At 53.3% G+C, this 15,274-nt stretch overlaps 7 protein-coding genes across 7 annotated transcripts; 3 read left to right on the top strand and 4 right to left on the bottom strand.

The window, feature by feature from the left end:
* Positions 1–2,168: 2,168 nt before the first annotated feature.
* POX_d05513 (uncharacterized protein) lies at positions 2,169–2,756 on the top strand (the record flags this gene model as incomplete). The annotated part of the gene is made up of 2 exons (XM_050114358.1): positions 2,169–2,226; positions 2,338–2,756. 2 exons carry the CDS (start codon positions 2,169–2,171, stop codon positions 2,754–2,756), a joined length of 477 nt encoding a protein of 158 aa, XP_049969309.1.
* Positions 2,757–3,601: 845 nt separating this feature from the next.
* On the top strand, positions 3,602–5,199 carry POX_d05512 (Sensitive to high expression protein; the record flags this gene model as incomplete). Its single annotated transcript, XM_050114357.1, has 2 exons — positions 3,602–4,229; positions 4,319–5,199. The coding sequence occupies 2 exons, from the start codon at positions 3,602–3,604 to the stop codon at positions 5,197–5,199; spliced, it is 1,509 nt and encodes a 502-aa protein (XP_049969308.1).
* A 655-nt stretch (positions 5,200–5,854) lies between these two features.
* On the bottom strand, positions 5,855–6,784 carry POX_d05511 (Cytochrome b-c1 complex subunit Rieske; the record flags this gene model as incomplete). Its single annotated transcript, XM_050114356.1, has 3 exons — positions 5,855–6,187; positions 6,267–6,355; positions 6,493–6,784. 3 exons carry the CDS (start codon positions 6,782–6,784, stop codon positions 5,855–5,857), a joined length of 714 nt encoding a protein of 237 aa, XP_049969307.1.
* Positions 6,785–7,303: 519 nt separating this feature from the next.
* On the bottom strand, positions 7,304–8,061 carry POX_d05510 (DNA polymerase epsilon subunit C; the record flags this gene model as incomplete). The annotated part of the gene is made up of 4 exons (XM_050114355.1): positions 7,304–7,626; positions 7,710–7,800; positions 7,858–7,943; positions 8,004–8,061. The coding sequence occupies 4 exons, from the start codon at positions 8,059–8,061 to the stop codon at positions 7,304–7,306; spliced, it is 558 nt and encodes a 185-aa protein (XP_049969306.1).
* Positions 8,062–8,494: 433 nt separating this feature from the next.
* On the top strand, positions 8,495–11,537 carry POX_d05509 (putative chloride channel protein; the record flags this gene model as incomplete). The annotated part of the gene is made up of 7 exons (XM_050114354.1): positions 8,495–8,981; positions 9,044–9,111; positions 9,172–9,531; positions 9,592–9,669; positions 9,736–10,061; positions 10,124–10,478; positions 10,596–11,537. 7 exons carry the CDS (start codon positions 8,495–8,497, stop codon positions 11,535–11,537), a joined length of 2,616 nt encoding a protein of 871 aa, XP_049969305.1.
* A 665-nt stretch (positions 11,538–12,202) lies between these two features.
* Positions 12,203–12,971, bottom strand: POX_d05508 (uncharacterized protein; the record flags this gene model as incomplete). Its single annotated transcript, XM_050114353.1, has 3 exons — positions 12,203–12,439; positions 12,578–12,806; positions 12,868–12,971. The coding sequence occupies 3 exons, from the start codon at positions 12,969–12,971 to the stop codon at positions 12,203–12,205; spliced, it is 570 nt and encodes a 189-aa protein (XP_049969304.1).
* Positions 12,972–13,283: 312 nt separating this feature from the next.
* POX_d05507 (uncharacterized protein) lies at positions 13,284–14,681 on the bottom strand (the record flags this gene model as incomplete). Its single annotated transcript, XM_050114352.1, has 1 exon — positions 13,284–14,681. The coding sequence occupies one exon, from the start codon at positions 14,679–14,681 to the stop codon at positions 13,284–13,286; it is 1,398 nt and encodes a 465-aa protein (XP_049969303.1).
* Positions 14,682–15,274: the final 593 nt, after the last annotated feature.

The following is a 15,274-nucleotide window of genomic DNA, read 5'->3' as shown; positions in this document are numbered from 1 at the left end:
AACTGGTAGCATATGATTAAGCTATACGAATGTCTGAGCTATGATTACAGGAATACTGTTTACAAGCTTTGAGTTGTTAAAGTGTTCACCTGGCAGGCGACAATGGGTGGAACACTGCCCTGATACGATAGTACAAGAGTAGATGCCAAGCACAGTATATTACTATCCCCTAATATCTAGTAGGGCCCGCGGATCTTGGTGTTGTAACCTGCATCGTTCTTGTGTTGGGGAATCTGTAAGGTACAGTGCCTGAGAAGCTCGGAGTGGTACAGCACACCTTTGTGTTCTGGCTGGGAGCAATTGGTGGTTGCCGATCTAGACAGTGAAAGACTCGGGCAGGAAGGGGGGGGGAAACAAAAACAAAAAAAGGGGGCCACCGGAGTGCTGGGAAGAAGCGAAATGAGCGCTGATCTCGAAGACTCTGAAACCCACCGGGCCAGCCGCGGCGGTACCTCGATCAATTGACCCAAGTCAGCCTCCACTCGGAATGGACTGTCTTAGAGGCCCTATCTGCTACTGTACATTGCAATCGCATCACCACAGTACTAATGACGGAGATCGCACTACTTGACATCCTCTAATTCTAATTTTTGCAGGATGATCCGCCCGCTGCCGTTCTGTGTTTGCATCAATGATGTATCGTAACATGGCAGACTGTCCGTCCTCTTGGACCTCGACTCCCACCTAGGCTTCTAGTGCGAGGCCAGTTTCGCCGACCATCTGAGGTTAGGTCGATAGTTACTGGACGATCTGCAACAATCACTGTCCCTGTATAGGTAACTGGTTGAATGTTTGCGAGATACAGGGTTGCCAGTCAATGATAATGACAACGATCTTTTTCATCCGTTGGCTCGTCCGCTTCTGTCTGATTTTTGACATCCGCTCCACCAATCTTCACATCACTCTGGGACGGCTGCCATCGAGGCCGATCATGCTAACCGTCAATCACATGGCCGAAGGCTCTGTCTCGGTATTTAAGTACTTGTGATCGCTGGTGTAAATCAGACCTCAACGATAGATAAGACACGGCAACCACGATATCCGGACGAGTCATCGTGATCACCTGCAATGTTCCACCGTAGAGTGGGGAGTCTACACTGTTCAGTGCACATTCACCCAACGTTTGATATCTTTGATCAGAAGAGTGACTTTGTGGGTCTTGAATCAACCTGATGAGCGCACTCGGCTACTGCGAAGTTTATCGAATGTCCTCGCTTGTTTGCGCCTTACATCCTGGGCTGCAGAAGTGGAGGAACACCCAAGATGTGAGCTGTCTGGCGGCGACTGACAATGACAACGGTGCGAGGGACAATAGGTCGCCTTGAAATTCCATTTGCATGATGGATGCATACCAGTCCAAAGGGTGCAACTTCTGCCTTAGGAAGCCGTTGGATTTTTGGTTTTCTTTTTTTTCCCTGTGAGAAGTCTAGTCTACGGACCAGGTCCAGTAGCATAGTATATAGTTGATATGCTGAACAATACACACACATAAACTTCATGAGAAATACGCTTAGGTTGCGCCCTGGAACGAAGAACCAATATTCATAATTCGTGTCTCTTCGACGGCAATTGGAAGAGCATTTCAAGTTCTCGAGTAGGTGAAAAGCTTTCATGTTGTTCGTGGGAGACCCTTCCTGCACATAGTCCCAAGGCCTGCAGACTAGAGCCGCTCAGCCCGACAGGAGAGGGCATTTGGAGACCAATAGAAGATCGTTCGATTATGAAAATTCTGCAACAATTCTATAGCTCAGTCTTCATAATCTGGGCTACCATAGCGGACAACCCCCGGAAATATGTTGGCTTGGTGCTGGGCTACAGGTAGTGTGTTACTCGTGTAAAGGCTGACGAGAAGACGACCCCGGTTCCTCCAGTCTGGTTCCGCCTATCAACATCCCACATGTCACATGATCAACGTCATCTGATGCTGGCGCAACGAAGCAGGCAGCCACGAGGATGGATAGACCCAGTATCCAAAAGAACCTCCTTCATCAAGCGCCTGTGTGCATGCTGTAGCTAAAGCCATATTGGCCAGACTGGATATCGTGATATACACATTCCCCAAATCATCCACAGGACCTTTGGACCTGTTCGGCTTTTTGGTCTGTGCAGGCGAACACTCCAACAGAACATCTTCCACTCCACCACCACCTGCACTATTTCGAGACACCATGTGCAGCTCCGATATCTTCCTCGCAATCCTCGCCGTCTTTTTCCCTCCCATCGCGGGTAAGTAACCTGGGCTCGTTTATTCCCACACGCGCGAATGGTTCCCGTCGTGCTCATTCGCGTGGGTCCAATGCAAGTCGGCTTGCTGATGTTTCTCTCTTTCGACTAAAGTGTGGATCAAAGCCGGCATCTGTACCGCCGACTCCATCATCAACATCGCCCTCTGCCTGCTGGGCTTCATCCCCGGCCTCATTCATGCATGGTACATCATCATGAAGTACCCTGAGCCTGATTACGATGAGGTAGCATACGAGCCTGTTTCCGGTGGCTCTGGCCAGCGCCGCGATCTCGAGAATGGTCACGTAACGTATTACTATGTCTCACACCAGCCTCCACAACATGCGCCGCAGCCTTCCTACGGGACTTTGAACCAGCAAGGACAGCAACAGCCCGCCGGCCACTCCAAGACCTCTGATGACCCCCAGCAAGGTGGTGCGGCGGACAGCGGAGAAGGGCGATCAGATGCCCGCCCCCCACCCACCTATGCCGAAGCTGTGAAGGGCGACAACAAGATTCAGTCTCAGGATTGAGGGGGTGGGGTTGAGGCAGCAATGCACACCGTCATGCACGTGCAAGTGTACCATGCCTCCCCGTATTATTTGCGCCACCGGGTGCCTCTTGACGTCTTGACTTGTAAACTCCTTCGTCTGCGTCTCCTCCGAGCGTGGATTCATGACCTTGATGACAGAATTCTGGACGGGAACTGATTCCTTTGATGATGTGCCTAGTCTTTATGCAGTCGGTAATGTTGAGGGCTAATGATGGGAGGCAACGAGCTTTCTGACTTTACTTGATGATGCCTATAATGTTACTCTTTTCGTTTTATGCCAGTGGATCTTTTTGTGTTGCCTCCACCGGGTCAGAACTTGCCTACCTGGGTCGAAAGATGATATCTCTCTGCGTGCGATGTTGGGTCAAGAACAACCCGTTTGGGCCTCGTAGAGCGAGAGTATACGCTGGCAGACACTACTGCCCGGCTCCCTAGATACATATATATGTCGGCATTCGGGCGGGTCGGGTTAAGCAACTCGACGCTAGGTCAATTTACCAAGTACGGATGGTAGTAGGTGCATTTATTCCCTACGTAGAAACACTCACTGGAAACACAGGAGCCTGTTGCATTCCTTGAGAAATTGCATGCTCATCATCTCAAGGAGCTATTATCATTTGAGCTAGTCTCCTCCACGGCTTCAATCCCACTGGAAATCTGTAAAGTCAAGAGCCCGTCTACGCGGTTGTCGGGAATGACAGCTGACGATCTGATAAGCCAATCTGCTCCGCGACAATCCTCTTCCGACCGGAGTTACCCAAAACGAGCGGAACCCCAACATTTCACTCCACGACACTCCATCATAAAAGCTCTCTGCGCTGACCCATGGCCATGCAGTCCGTGCCATTGCTCTTACGGCAATCGCTGCGAGCTCATTCCCAGATCATACGCGCAGGCGCCCGATCGAAACAATCCCCTCAAGTCCGATTCCGTACAACACCTCCGAATGTCTTTGCCGACAGGCCGATCGCCCGAAGCTTCTCGATTTGCAGCCAATGTCACTTTCACCAGCTCCCCAGGTCACTCGCCCCGCTTCCGGATGAGAAGGATAAGATCTCAGACGAATTAGGGAGGGTCAATGAGCATTCTGCGGCAGGCATCGTGTCAGACGGCGTGCCAGACTCCAATGCAGCCGCGGGGACCCCTCACAAAAGCTCCTCGGAGCAGGACTCGACCTCGTCATGGCAGGCACAAATGAAGATCGAAAACGAAGCATCACCTGAGGGGACAGCGGCCGAGCAGAAGAAACAGTCTACACCTTCTTGGTCAACTCTAAGCTCTTCAGCCGGCGGGTTGCCGTCTTACCTGGAGAATCGCCGATCTCAATTGTCAAAGCAGTTCACTACGATGATGGATACAATGCAAGCCAATGTCTTTGTCGCAGGACAGCGTCTTAATGATCTGACGGGCTACTCTGCCATCGAGGTGCTCAAGAAGGATATTGAAACTCAAGGTAAGATGGAAGAATGAAGAACCGCCCTGTGGTGTGCCTTTTTTCCCGGACACATAGTTGTTAACACCCCAACTTTTGTCCCACTACAGAAGATCGACTCCGCGAAGCTCGTGCTCAAGTGCGCAGGGCCAAGGAAAACTACACATCTGCAATTAACAATCGGTCTACTTCGCAGCGCGAGGTTAACGAGCTCCTGCAGCGTAAGCACGCCTGGTCCCCGACCGACCTCGAGCGCTTTACGTTATTGTACCGCAATGATCATGCCAACGAGCTCGCTGAAGCGGAGACACAAGAGGCACTCTCCCGTGCAGAGCGAGAGGCAGAAGAAGCTGCCGCTTCGCTGAACAAGAGCATTCTTTCCCGTTACCACGAAGAGCAGGTCTGGTCGGACAAAATTCGCCGGATGAGCACCTGGGGCACCTGGGGTCTCATGGGTGTCAACGTCCTGCTCTTTTTGATTTTCCAGATTGCCGTGGAACCTTGGCGCCGCAGCCGACTTGTCAAGGGGTTCGAAGACAAGGTCGTCGAGGCCCTGGAGAAAGAGAAGAGCTTGAACCACATCCATAGCGCCGTTTCCTTGCCCGCAGGCTCGGTGACCCTCCCCGAGGTCATTGATTCCACGGTCGAGAAATCTGTCGCGGCCATCGAAGCGCCCAAAGACGAACCTGCCGAGGCTCCTCTCACTCCGGCGATCTCACCAGTTGAACCTTCTCTCACCGCCGAAGCTACCGTTGAACCCGCTGCTGAATCTACGGTTGAGCCTACGCCCGAGAAGTCACTCTACACTCGCGTGGCTGAAATTCCCTGGGCACCAATCACTCTTCAATACTGGCGGCAGGTGATTGATGAACTCTTCGCCGAGCGAATAGTTTCGCTCTCGCAGCGCGATATCACCGTAGCTGCGTTGCAAAGCGCTGCAGCCGGAGCAGCTTTGACCAGTCTGCTTCTGGCCCTGGTGAGACCTCGCTAGAGGCAGGTTTCCCCCTTTTGCATAAAGCATCCATTGTCGATGCGCATGCTGCAATCACTTATATGCTTGTCCATTGCGGCCGCTGCGGGCGCATCCGCACCCTTGAATATGTACGAAAATCCGAAATAGATGTAAATCAGTGTCATCACAAATGTATACTACAGATCATATCATTTCTGGTCTCCACTCGGCCCGTAGATATCTACCCATAGGCTCGTCAACGATTATTGGGTTGGGTCGAATCCAATCAAGCATCTAGTTTTCCCAGTGCAGAGTGCCAAAAGTAACTTGGCTGGACCGAGGGCATTCGTCGTAGATCGACTCTATACCCACAAATACTGGATGGTAGGTGGCAGGCGGAGGCTTGCTCAGAGGGGAAACGAGACTCATTTTTGTCCATATTATAACACAGTCTCTTAATCTTGACAAGACACACGGACGCTCTGTCTAAAAAAACAGGAAAAAAATAAACATCGCACAAGCACATACACAGACAAGATCAACTCGGTCTAGTTTTCATCCTTGTCTTCATCAAAGATCCCCACTTTTCCCAGACCTCAAGGGACTTGCATCCCTGTAGATGTCATGGGAGAGGGCAGGGATGCTTTGTTCTGAGCAGAACCCGATCACAGAAGCAAAAGAACTTTCCATCCTTTTAACCGATGATGAGGGTCTCGTCCTCGGGGAAGCTGTATTGGGGAACCTCGAGGTTCAGAGGGGCGGGGCCCTTGCGAATACGGCCGGAGATATCGTAGTGGGAGCCGTGGCAGGGGCAGAACCAGCCGCCGTAGTCACCAGCCTCACCGATGGGCACACAACCCAAGTGGGTGCAGACACCCAGCATAACCAACCACTCGGGGCGTTGCACACGGTCATCATCGGACTGGGGATCACGGAGGGACTCCCACTTGGTCTCGCGGGCCTCGGTAATCTCATCCTGGGTGCGGTGGCGGATGAAAACGGGCTTACCACGCCACTTAATAATGACCTAGAGCAAGAGACCAATGTTAGAGAAATACAGATGGAGACCCCTTGACCGCTAGCTGTGGCAGTAGTGATTGACGTACGTTCTTTCCCTCGGGGATAGAGCCGAGAGCGATCTCGACCTTGGCCTGGGCGAGGACATCGGCGGAAGCGGACATGTTGACGAGGAAGTCTGTTCATTGGAGAAGCACATTGATCAGTAAACTTTGAGTCCGCAATGTGATCATGTATATCGATTTCCAGAGCCGGCGGAAAAGTCGAGTGGATCCGACGAGGCGTGTCGCAGAATGATAAGAAGGGTTGACGTACCCTGAACAGTGGCCTTGGCGCCGACAGCGGTGGCCAGACCCATAGTACCGGCCATGAAGTAGGAGAAGACCTGGTTGGAGCGAGGAGAGCTCTTGGACTGGTATTTGCTGAAGTTGGGGACGTTCAGGGTCGAGCCACGCTCGTTGGCAGAGGCGAAGGGACTCTGGAAAGAGGACTTCGCATCGGCGACTCCCCTCCGCTGCTGGCAGGAGGTGACGGCGGCGCGGGAGGTGGTCAGCTGCTGGCGGGCGCAAGTGCGCAGCAGAGTGCTGGAGGCGGAAGAGAGCGACATTTCGAATAGCAATTGACCACGGAGTGTGAGGTTGACCGCAATTGCGATGCGTCGGATGACAAGGCGGGTTGAGAAGTTGGAGGGAGTGGATGAAGTCGGAAGTCGAAGTTGGAGCCAGAGCTTTCGCTAGCGATCGGAATCACGGGGCCTGTCATTGGCTGAGCGGGTCTTCGGGCGAACTTCATTTCTGGTCGCAGGACAATTCGCATCATTCTACCACCATATTTATTCTGGCAATTGTCATCAGACGCGCCCAGGGGAGAATTCTTGATCGATTTAGCTAGGAATGTGATCTTCTCTCGTTGTTGATTCCTGATTGATGCAGTACCTAAGTGGACCGGCGCGCAAACGCTCGCCTCTATGATCCTACCGGAGGCCCGCAACTATAACTGAGAAAAAGAGAACCAGAGCCAGGTTGCCAACAATAGCCCTGGGAGACGTCCCATGAAACTCCAACACAATCATTAAAGACATTATATAAAGCAGTGAAAGGCTCTGCTCAACCGTGCTTACATCACCTCAATCCCGCATCTCAACGTCGGGATCACCTCGGCCAGACGGCTCAACCGGCTCGTCAGCAATCAGAACGCTCACAGGCACAACTGGCGTGCGTGGGACAGATGTCGGGGAAGTCGTAGTATCGATCTGATCAGGATCAGCAGAGGCGCCGTTTGACCTTCCAGGTCCAGAGCCATTCCCGTTCAACGTTCGTTGACCCTTTTCCATCTCGGTGCGTTTCGCAGCATCCTTGGCCTTTTTCTCCTTGAATTTCTTATAGGTTGTCGTTTTGGGAATCACGTCCGAAAGGAATTCAAGGTTGTCGATATGTGACACGGCGGTGGCTGTTTGGCGCATGGAAGAATCAGCAAAGGGCTCGATCGACGATGAAAGGATGAAACTTGAGCGGAAGTTGGCTGCAACCTACCTAGGTCCTTGTACTGCACCGTCTTTCGGGGCTTCCTTTCTGACTTGACAACATTGTGCCCTTGTTCTGCGAGATATTCGATAAACATCTCCTGTCGAGCGGTTAGTCGAGGCGAACCACGCCGTGAGATGAACGAGAAACGGCGCACCGTAGCCATGGCAATCACAAAGGTTGCATTGCTGGAGCATTGCGCAATGTCTTCATCAAGCTGTATGATCTTCTTGACTCGCGAAACTGGAATAGCATTAGGCGCTGTTTCTGAGAACTCCCTTGCACGTCCGAAGGTCTACCTACTGGGAAGAGCACTTTGCCCAGTGATCTCCTCGGGCTCGGGCACGACTTTCGGGGACATCACGAAATGTTTTCTGCCGGCTGACTTCTGTGTTCTTTTATATTCGATCGGACCTCCAGTGTCACGTAGCGGGGGAGGCAGAACCGGACGACTCTTTGAATGCAGCTTGTTTCAGGCGCGGGTCTTGGGGCTAAGGAAAGTTAAACGCGCGGGCGCGGCGTTATCTTACCACGACTCCGTTATCGATACTTGGCATTGGCGGAGCCTTGACCCTGCGATTGATTCCACGAGCACCTTAGCTTGGTCACTACTTGCTATTCTCACGTCCAGCGGAACGGCCTATGCAAGCGACTTGCCAAGGTGTGCACTGTGTGGCCTATCTCCCTTCAAATCCGTCTTGCATCTCGGCTTGCGACATCCGGCCGCGGCGTGGAAGCACCATTGACGCTGACACCCACCCGACTATGCTGATTCCACCGCATAGGTCGATGCCATGACCTCACCACGCCCCTCCTCCACAAATTTGAGGTCGCCATCAATCGTTGACGAGCGCCGTATTTTGCGCAGACTCTCTGGCCTCTCTTTCGCCTCGACTGTCGATCCCGAAACTGCCCCGGGAGCTCGAAACTCGCAAGGGCCCACCATCACGGACGAGATCAGTGAGATCAAGCGCTACGAGGACTTTACGACGATTGACTGGGTGCAGGATGCAGTCAATGAACAGAATGCTCGTCGGGTCAAGCGACAGAGCGGGGGCGGTTTCTGGGACCAAGAAGGTGTCTTGGGCTGGCGACGAAAGGTGCGAGAGTCGTACGACGCCGGGCAGGCCTGGCTTGTGGTAACTCTCGTCGGCATGGCCATCGGGCTCAATTCGGCCGTTCTCAATATCATTACCGAGTGGCTATCCGACATCAAGCTGGGACACTGCACGACGGCGTTTTATTTGAACGAACAGTTCTGTTGCTGGGGGGCCGAAGGAGGTAGGTCTAGATGCTACTGAAAGTTGGGGTATATCTTGAACATTGACCCATGATTCAATCAGGCTGCCCGGAATGGAAGCATTGGACGTCTTGGTGGCTGATCAATTATGTTGTCTACTTCTTCTTCGCGGTAAGTCGCCCTGCCCTCCATTGCGCCGGCGCAAAAGCGCACAAGCTGAGAATGTTGTAGGTCCTATTTGCCTTTGTCGCAGCGATCCTAGTCAAGTCTTTTGCTCCATATGCTGCAGGATCCGGCATTTCAGAGATCAAGTGCATTATTGCTGGGTTTGTCATGAAGGGCTTTCTTGGAGGCTGGACACTCCTCATCAAATCAATCGCATTACCACTGGCTATTGCCTCTGGTCTCTCGGTAGGAAAGGAGGGCCCGAGCGTGCATTTTGCTGTGTGTACCGGAAATGTCATATCACGCTTTTTCCACAAGTACAAGCGAAGTGCCTCCAAGACGAGAGAAATCATGACCGCATCGGCCGCAGCTGGTGTAGCCGTTGCCTTTGGAAGCCCCATCGGAGGGGTTCTGTTTTCCCTCGAGGTGGGTGATCGAACTCCATCGGATCTGTGGAGAGGAGGTTGAGTCACTGACATTGACTAGGAAATGGCAAACTACTTCCCTTTGAAGACTTTATGGCGCAGCTACTTCTGTGCTTTAGTCGCCACCAGTGTTCTTGCTGTATGAGATATATCCCATGCTGACGTTTCATGCTCTCCGTCGGAAAAGCGCCGCTAACGCTGACAGGCCCTCAATCCTTTCAGAACTGGTCAATTGGTCATGTTCCAAGTTTCTTATGATCGCACCTGGCACTTTTTTGAGCTAATATTCTTCGTGTTTATTGGTGTCTTTGGAGGGTTATACGGCGCATTTGTGATCAAATGGAACCTGCGAGTGGCAGCCTTCCGCAAAAAATATCTGTCCCAGTGGCCCATTACCGAGTCACTGGTGCTCGCGGCACTGACGGCCATCTTGTGCTACCCGAACATGTTTTTGAAGATCAACATGACTGAGATGATGGAAATTTTATTCCAAGAATGCGAAGGAGGACATGATTACGATGGCATTTGCGAGTATGTCGACTTTGTCGTCCCTTCTTTCCTGCAGCTGGTTGATCTGATGTTTATATCCACAGAAGCAAGAACCGTTGGTGGACGGTGCTCTCACTTGCCATTGCCACGATCCTGCGTACCGTGCTGGTCATCATCTCCTACGGCTGCAAAGTGCCTGCGGGTATTTTTGTTCCATCGATGGCCGTCGGGGCGTCCTTTGGTCGCATGATCGGCATCATGGTGCAAGCGCTCTACGAGTCCTTTCCTAACTCGTCATTTTTCGCATCGTGCAACCCAGACGTACCCTGTATCACTCCCGGCACCTATGCCTTCCTGGGTGCAGGCGCGGCTCTGAGTGGGATCATGCATCTAACCATCTCGGTCACGGTCATCATGTTTGAATTGACCGGCGCCTTGACCTACATTTTACCAACCATGGTAAGACAGTCTTTGTCCCAGCAGCGGCGCTTCTCACCTTTCTTTCCTTCTTTCTTTTCTTCCACCCTTTTTCCCTTTTCCGGTTCCAACACAGCTGACCTTTGGATGCCTCGCTAGATCGTTGTCGGTGTGACCAAGGCTGTCGGAGACAGATTTGGAAATGGAGGTATCGCCGATCGAATGATCTGGTTCAATGGGTTTCCATTCCTGGACAATAAAGAAGACCACGTCTTCAACGTGCCTGTGTCGCACGCCATGACGACGGATCCGCTTACTCTGCCCGCGGCCGGCTTCCCCGTGCGGGAAGCAGAGCATTTGCTGAATGACAATAAATTCCAGGGGTTCCCCATAGTGGAGGACCGCACCTCGAAGACCCTGGTCGGCTATATTGGACGTACTGAGCTTCGGTATGCCATCGATCGCGCCCGCAGCCAGGGCTTACTCTCTCCGCGTGCTCGATGTGTTTTCACACCCGAAGCGGCCGAGGCGAGCGCCACCCGCCGTGTCTCCGTCTCCCGACATCTGCGAACTCCTGACACATTCGAGGACATTCAGGCCAGTGTTGGGGCCGGAGTCGTGGACTTTTCGCGGTATGTTGACCATACGCCCTTGACCGTGCATCCGCGTCTTCCGCTCGAGACCGTGATGGAGATCTTCAAGAAGATGGGGCCCCGAGTGATTCTCGTTGAACGCCATGGCCGTCTGACGGGTCTGGTGACGGTCAAGGATTGCTTGAAGTATCAATTCAAGGTCGAGGCCGAAGAGCATGCGTTGGCGACGACGGGCGCGGCCGACTTTGCATCTGCTCCGCTCGGTGGTCATTTGGAGACTGCTGCCCCGGAGGCGCTGGAAGATCGACTCTGGCGACTGATCCTCACCGTTGCTGGGTTTGTCAACGGATCGATCCGGCCTCGGGGCCCTGTCCGGCTGCAGGATTCCCGTCCTCGCGACAGAGCAATGGCGTCGGAGTCGGAGCCCGGGAGATCGGATAACGCTGTGGATGATGGCTTTGTGGAACTAGAAGACAGAGACGAACAGACTCGGACTCGTGGGCGATAGACCTGTACAAAGATGCATTTTGCATGGCAAATAGAGTCATATACACAATGGAAGGCCCCCCCCCCCCCTCTGGGCTTGTGTAGTTTTGGTCTTGGATCCGAGTCAATTCACATTACTTCCACAAGTCCGGTATCTATGATATCATCCGCTTGGACCTGAAGGTCTATGGAAGGTACCTAGGTAGGTAATCGTTCACGACCGGGCTTCCAGAGCAACGAGTACCGTTCCAGGTATGCCTCGCTATGCAAGATGGATCCTCTAGCAAAAAAAAAAAAAGGAAGACGGAAGAAGAAACAGAATCGCTTTTTGATCGCGGCACAAGCACGCGAAACAAAATACATCGGGATGTCTTACCACTTTTACAACCCTGATCCTTTCCAGCCATCCGGTCTACATATGAATTTAGATATTCCTCGAGTATAATCATTCATTCCATGGATCCACCCAGCCAGAATGGATGCCCACATCCTACCTCCCAGGCCCTAGGCCTCGGACCTGGCTGGATGAAGCTCCCACGGAGCTATACACCAAAGAACCACTGTCCCTATCCATACAGCCCCTTCTACCCCCTCATTCCCAAGATCCAGCAAGGTCCCGAGTCATCAGGAACCGGGACAAAAATCGACACCGACGGAAATCCACAGAGCACCCGTCCAGTCTCAAGCTCAAGCTCCTTCACGCATCCCAACCAATATACAACCAGCACCCATCATTGCCGCCCCAAGCCACCACAGCCCCCCGACCGATTCCCGAAAGATGACCATCCCCAATAAGGCCGTCATCAAAAAGTTGGCCGAGGTGTTTGTGATCGAGACTTTGGTGGTGGACGGTCCGGCCGTCAGAGCGCGGGTGAATAGTGCCCACATGATGATGTTACAGAGGACATTGAGACCGAGACAGAGCTGGAGATGGTGTATAAGAAAGGGTAGTGTTAATGCTTAGGTTGTTTTGTGTGTCTCAAGAAGTTTCAAAAAAAAAAGGGGAAGGCAATGGAAGAGGCGAGAGCCAAGGGGGGGGGGGAAGTAAAAAGGGAAACGTACGCCACGGACCAGGAGCTCTAGGAAGCTTGAGGACTCGAGCCCAAAGAGGTGGGCAATGGATTGAGCGAAGGCAGTGGTGTGAGTGTCGGTCGTTCTGAAAGTGAGAGGAGGGGAGGGATCGTTAGCACCTTGTGTGACTTTTGAAGTCGAGACGGGCAAGAGCACACACTGCAAGCGGGGAGGGTCTGGATGCAGGTACGACGGGGAGCTGTACCCCTGGACGTCGTCTCTGTCTCCCCCGTCGGTGCTCCAGAGCTAGCTGGCTACAGTGGCTGGATGAGGGAGCTTACAGCTTTGCAAAGAGTCCATTCAGGGCGGCGAATGCGCCGCTGGCTAGCGCGATCACGATCCACGACGATCGAGTCGAAGGTGTGGTTGAGATTGGTGTACTCATGGTCGAATTGGAAATAAAAGGAAAAGGAATAAGTAATATTGTTCTCCCAGTGAATATCTCCCACCACTGTACAACAATGCGCAATTGTCGAATCTTCGAGGATGGAGGATCGTCGGTCGTCCACTCCTCCCACTCCAATCCCCGCGGAGATGCGCCAAGACTGATAAGATAGGGCGTGATCGACAATCACATACATCTGGAGATTCCGTCGAAGTGCTCTGAATGTACGGAGAGTGGGGCTAATTCAATTGAGTAGGTCGCTAATGTTGCTGGAGCTGATATGAATTTACGGAAAATGCGATATTGCACATCCTAAGGAGAGAGTCTCTGCAGCCGCCATTTCGCGTTCTCTCCCTCCCCGGCCACGCGGACATAGCGGAAACGATCATGCAGTCGGCTTCGACGGCCCTGCCAGAACTCAATGGACTCGGGAACCAGACGCATGCCGCCCCAGAAGGGAGGGAGAGGAATCTCCTTGACATTTGCGAATCGTGCCTCGACTTCCTTGACGCGCTGCTCGAGCAATGCTCGCCCGTCATCGATATCCGTCACGTCGATGTCGGCCGGGACATTCGCACCGGGAGCTGATCCGGCTGAGCCTTGCAGCTCCGTCACGCCCGCCTGGCGTTGGCGTTCAGCCAGCTGGTCGGGCTCGGCAGACCACAATACCTGGCTCTGCCAACTAGCCCAACCACCGATCTGACTTCCACGCTCGCGAGTGCGCCAGTATAATTCGCTCTCCTCTCGACGGAGTGGCTCCAACATGCCTTCGATCCGCACCGAGCGTTCCGTGATCGACCAAGTGAAGGTCAAGGCAGCCCATTTATTACCCGCCTCGTGTCCGTCAGCGGCCTCTTGACCCGGCTCGGGAATCGCTTGGGGCATGTCGCTGTCCGCTGCTGATGTTCCTGCTCCTTGTCGTCCAAAGATATGGGCACCCTTGCCCTCCCGACTCCCCCAATTGCTGTAGACAACCCATCCGCGCTCATCTAGCTCCTTCAAATAGACCGATCGTGCGCTAACTCGCCCTGAAGGCAGCTCTGCTGTGGCGAGGGTGCAGGTCTCGGGCGCCGAGCTCGCCGGCAACCGTGGGTCACGGAACCATGTATGGAATTGCTGAAGGGGATCCGTCATGTGGAGCTGCGACACGGTGAGAGGGGGATTGGTCACAAATTGGTGAGCTCGCGCTGCCTTGGACACCATTTGGCTATCGGATGCTGCCGTGGGCGCGACGGCCTCGGTGGGGAGGGTCTGCGATGGACCGTGAGACGTGGACGTTGAGTCTTCACCTTGCGCCGTTGTGCCGATTTGCTCATTGTCGGCCTCAATGTCGCCGGGAGCAACTTGGAAGAAAGAAATCATTCGAGTCAGTGGATCGTACTCAATTCGGTCCTTTTCCACCGCGTTTGATCGCTGCAACTCAGCGGGAGAGAGCCTTCCCCGCGGAGCAAACTGTGGTGACGCATGGCCGATCTCGAGGCGGATCTGGAAGCGCAGTGCTGACTTACAGATCAATTTCTTTGGCCGATGCGACGAGACATCCGAGCTGTTCCCGTGAGATGACATTGTTCTGAAGCGTCTCGTGTCGACAGCTGTGGTGGACTTTGCGAAGCGGAAGTGGGGTGGATGGGATGAGACTCGGCGGCCGATGCGGAGGAATACTGAGTCGCGAATGACGGAGGCGGCGGATGGAGATATGCGCATGAACATGAATGAGGTTGATGTGGAATGAGCGCCCAACAGTGAGATTATGGGATGTAGCGGAGAACAGAAGGGGGGGGGGGGGGGAAAGAGGTAGTCGATATGAAGAAGGTGGGGGAAATCCAACAAGGGCGCAATCCAGTTCAGCTGATGCACACCCGTATCGTACGACTGTGAGCCTGCAGCATGAGGATGACTACGAGAGTATGTGGACAAAGAGTACACAATGACAGCAGTAGCCAATTCACGGTCGAGTTCACGATCCACCCGAGCTATAACAGCTTGAGACTGGCCGTCGAATGCGATCTGTTGATCTATCGATCTCTCGATCGGATCGCTGAGGCCTTGTCATCTCCTCTAGATCGAGATGACGGGCAATGGAACAGAACTTCCATACCACATCGGCAAGACCGCTCCGTCTGCTTCTGCAAGGGCCTGCAATGAGCTCTACTGCAAGACACGAGTTGGTCTCGCGCCCAATCTCATTCACATCTATTTTGTAGCAAGCATCACCCTCTCTGATTCTTTTTGGAAGATTCGAGTCAGTCCCTGTGTGCGAATCAAGCCGTTCGTATCCAAAGTCAAGGCTGGGGCCTGGCTTT

Source organism: Penicillium oxalicum, chromosome IV, assembly GCF_001723175.1.
Source record: "Penicillium oxalicum strain HP7-1 chromosome IV, whole genome shotgun sequence".
Taxonomy (NCBI): Eukaryota; Fungi; Ascomycota; class Eurotiomycetes; order Eurotiales; family Aspergillaceae; genus Penicillium; species Penicillium oxalicum.
This window is presented reverse-complemented; position numbering and strand designations above follow the sequence as displayed.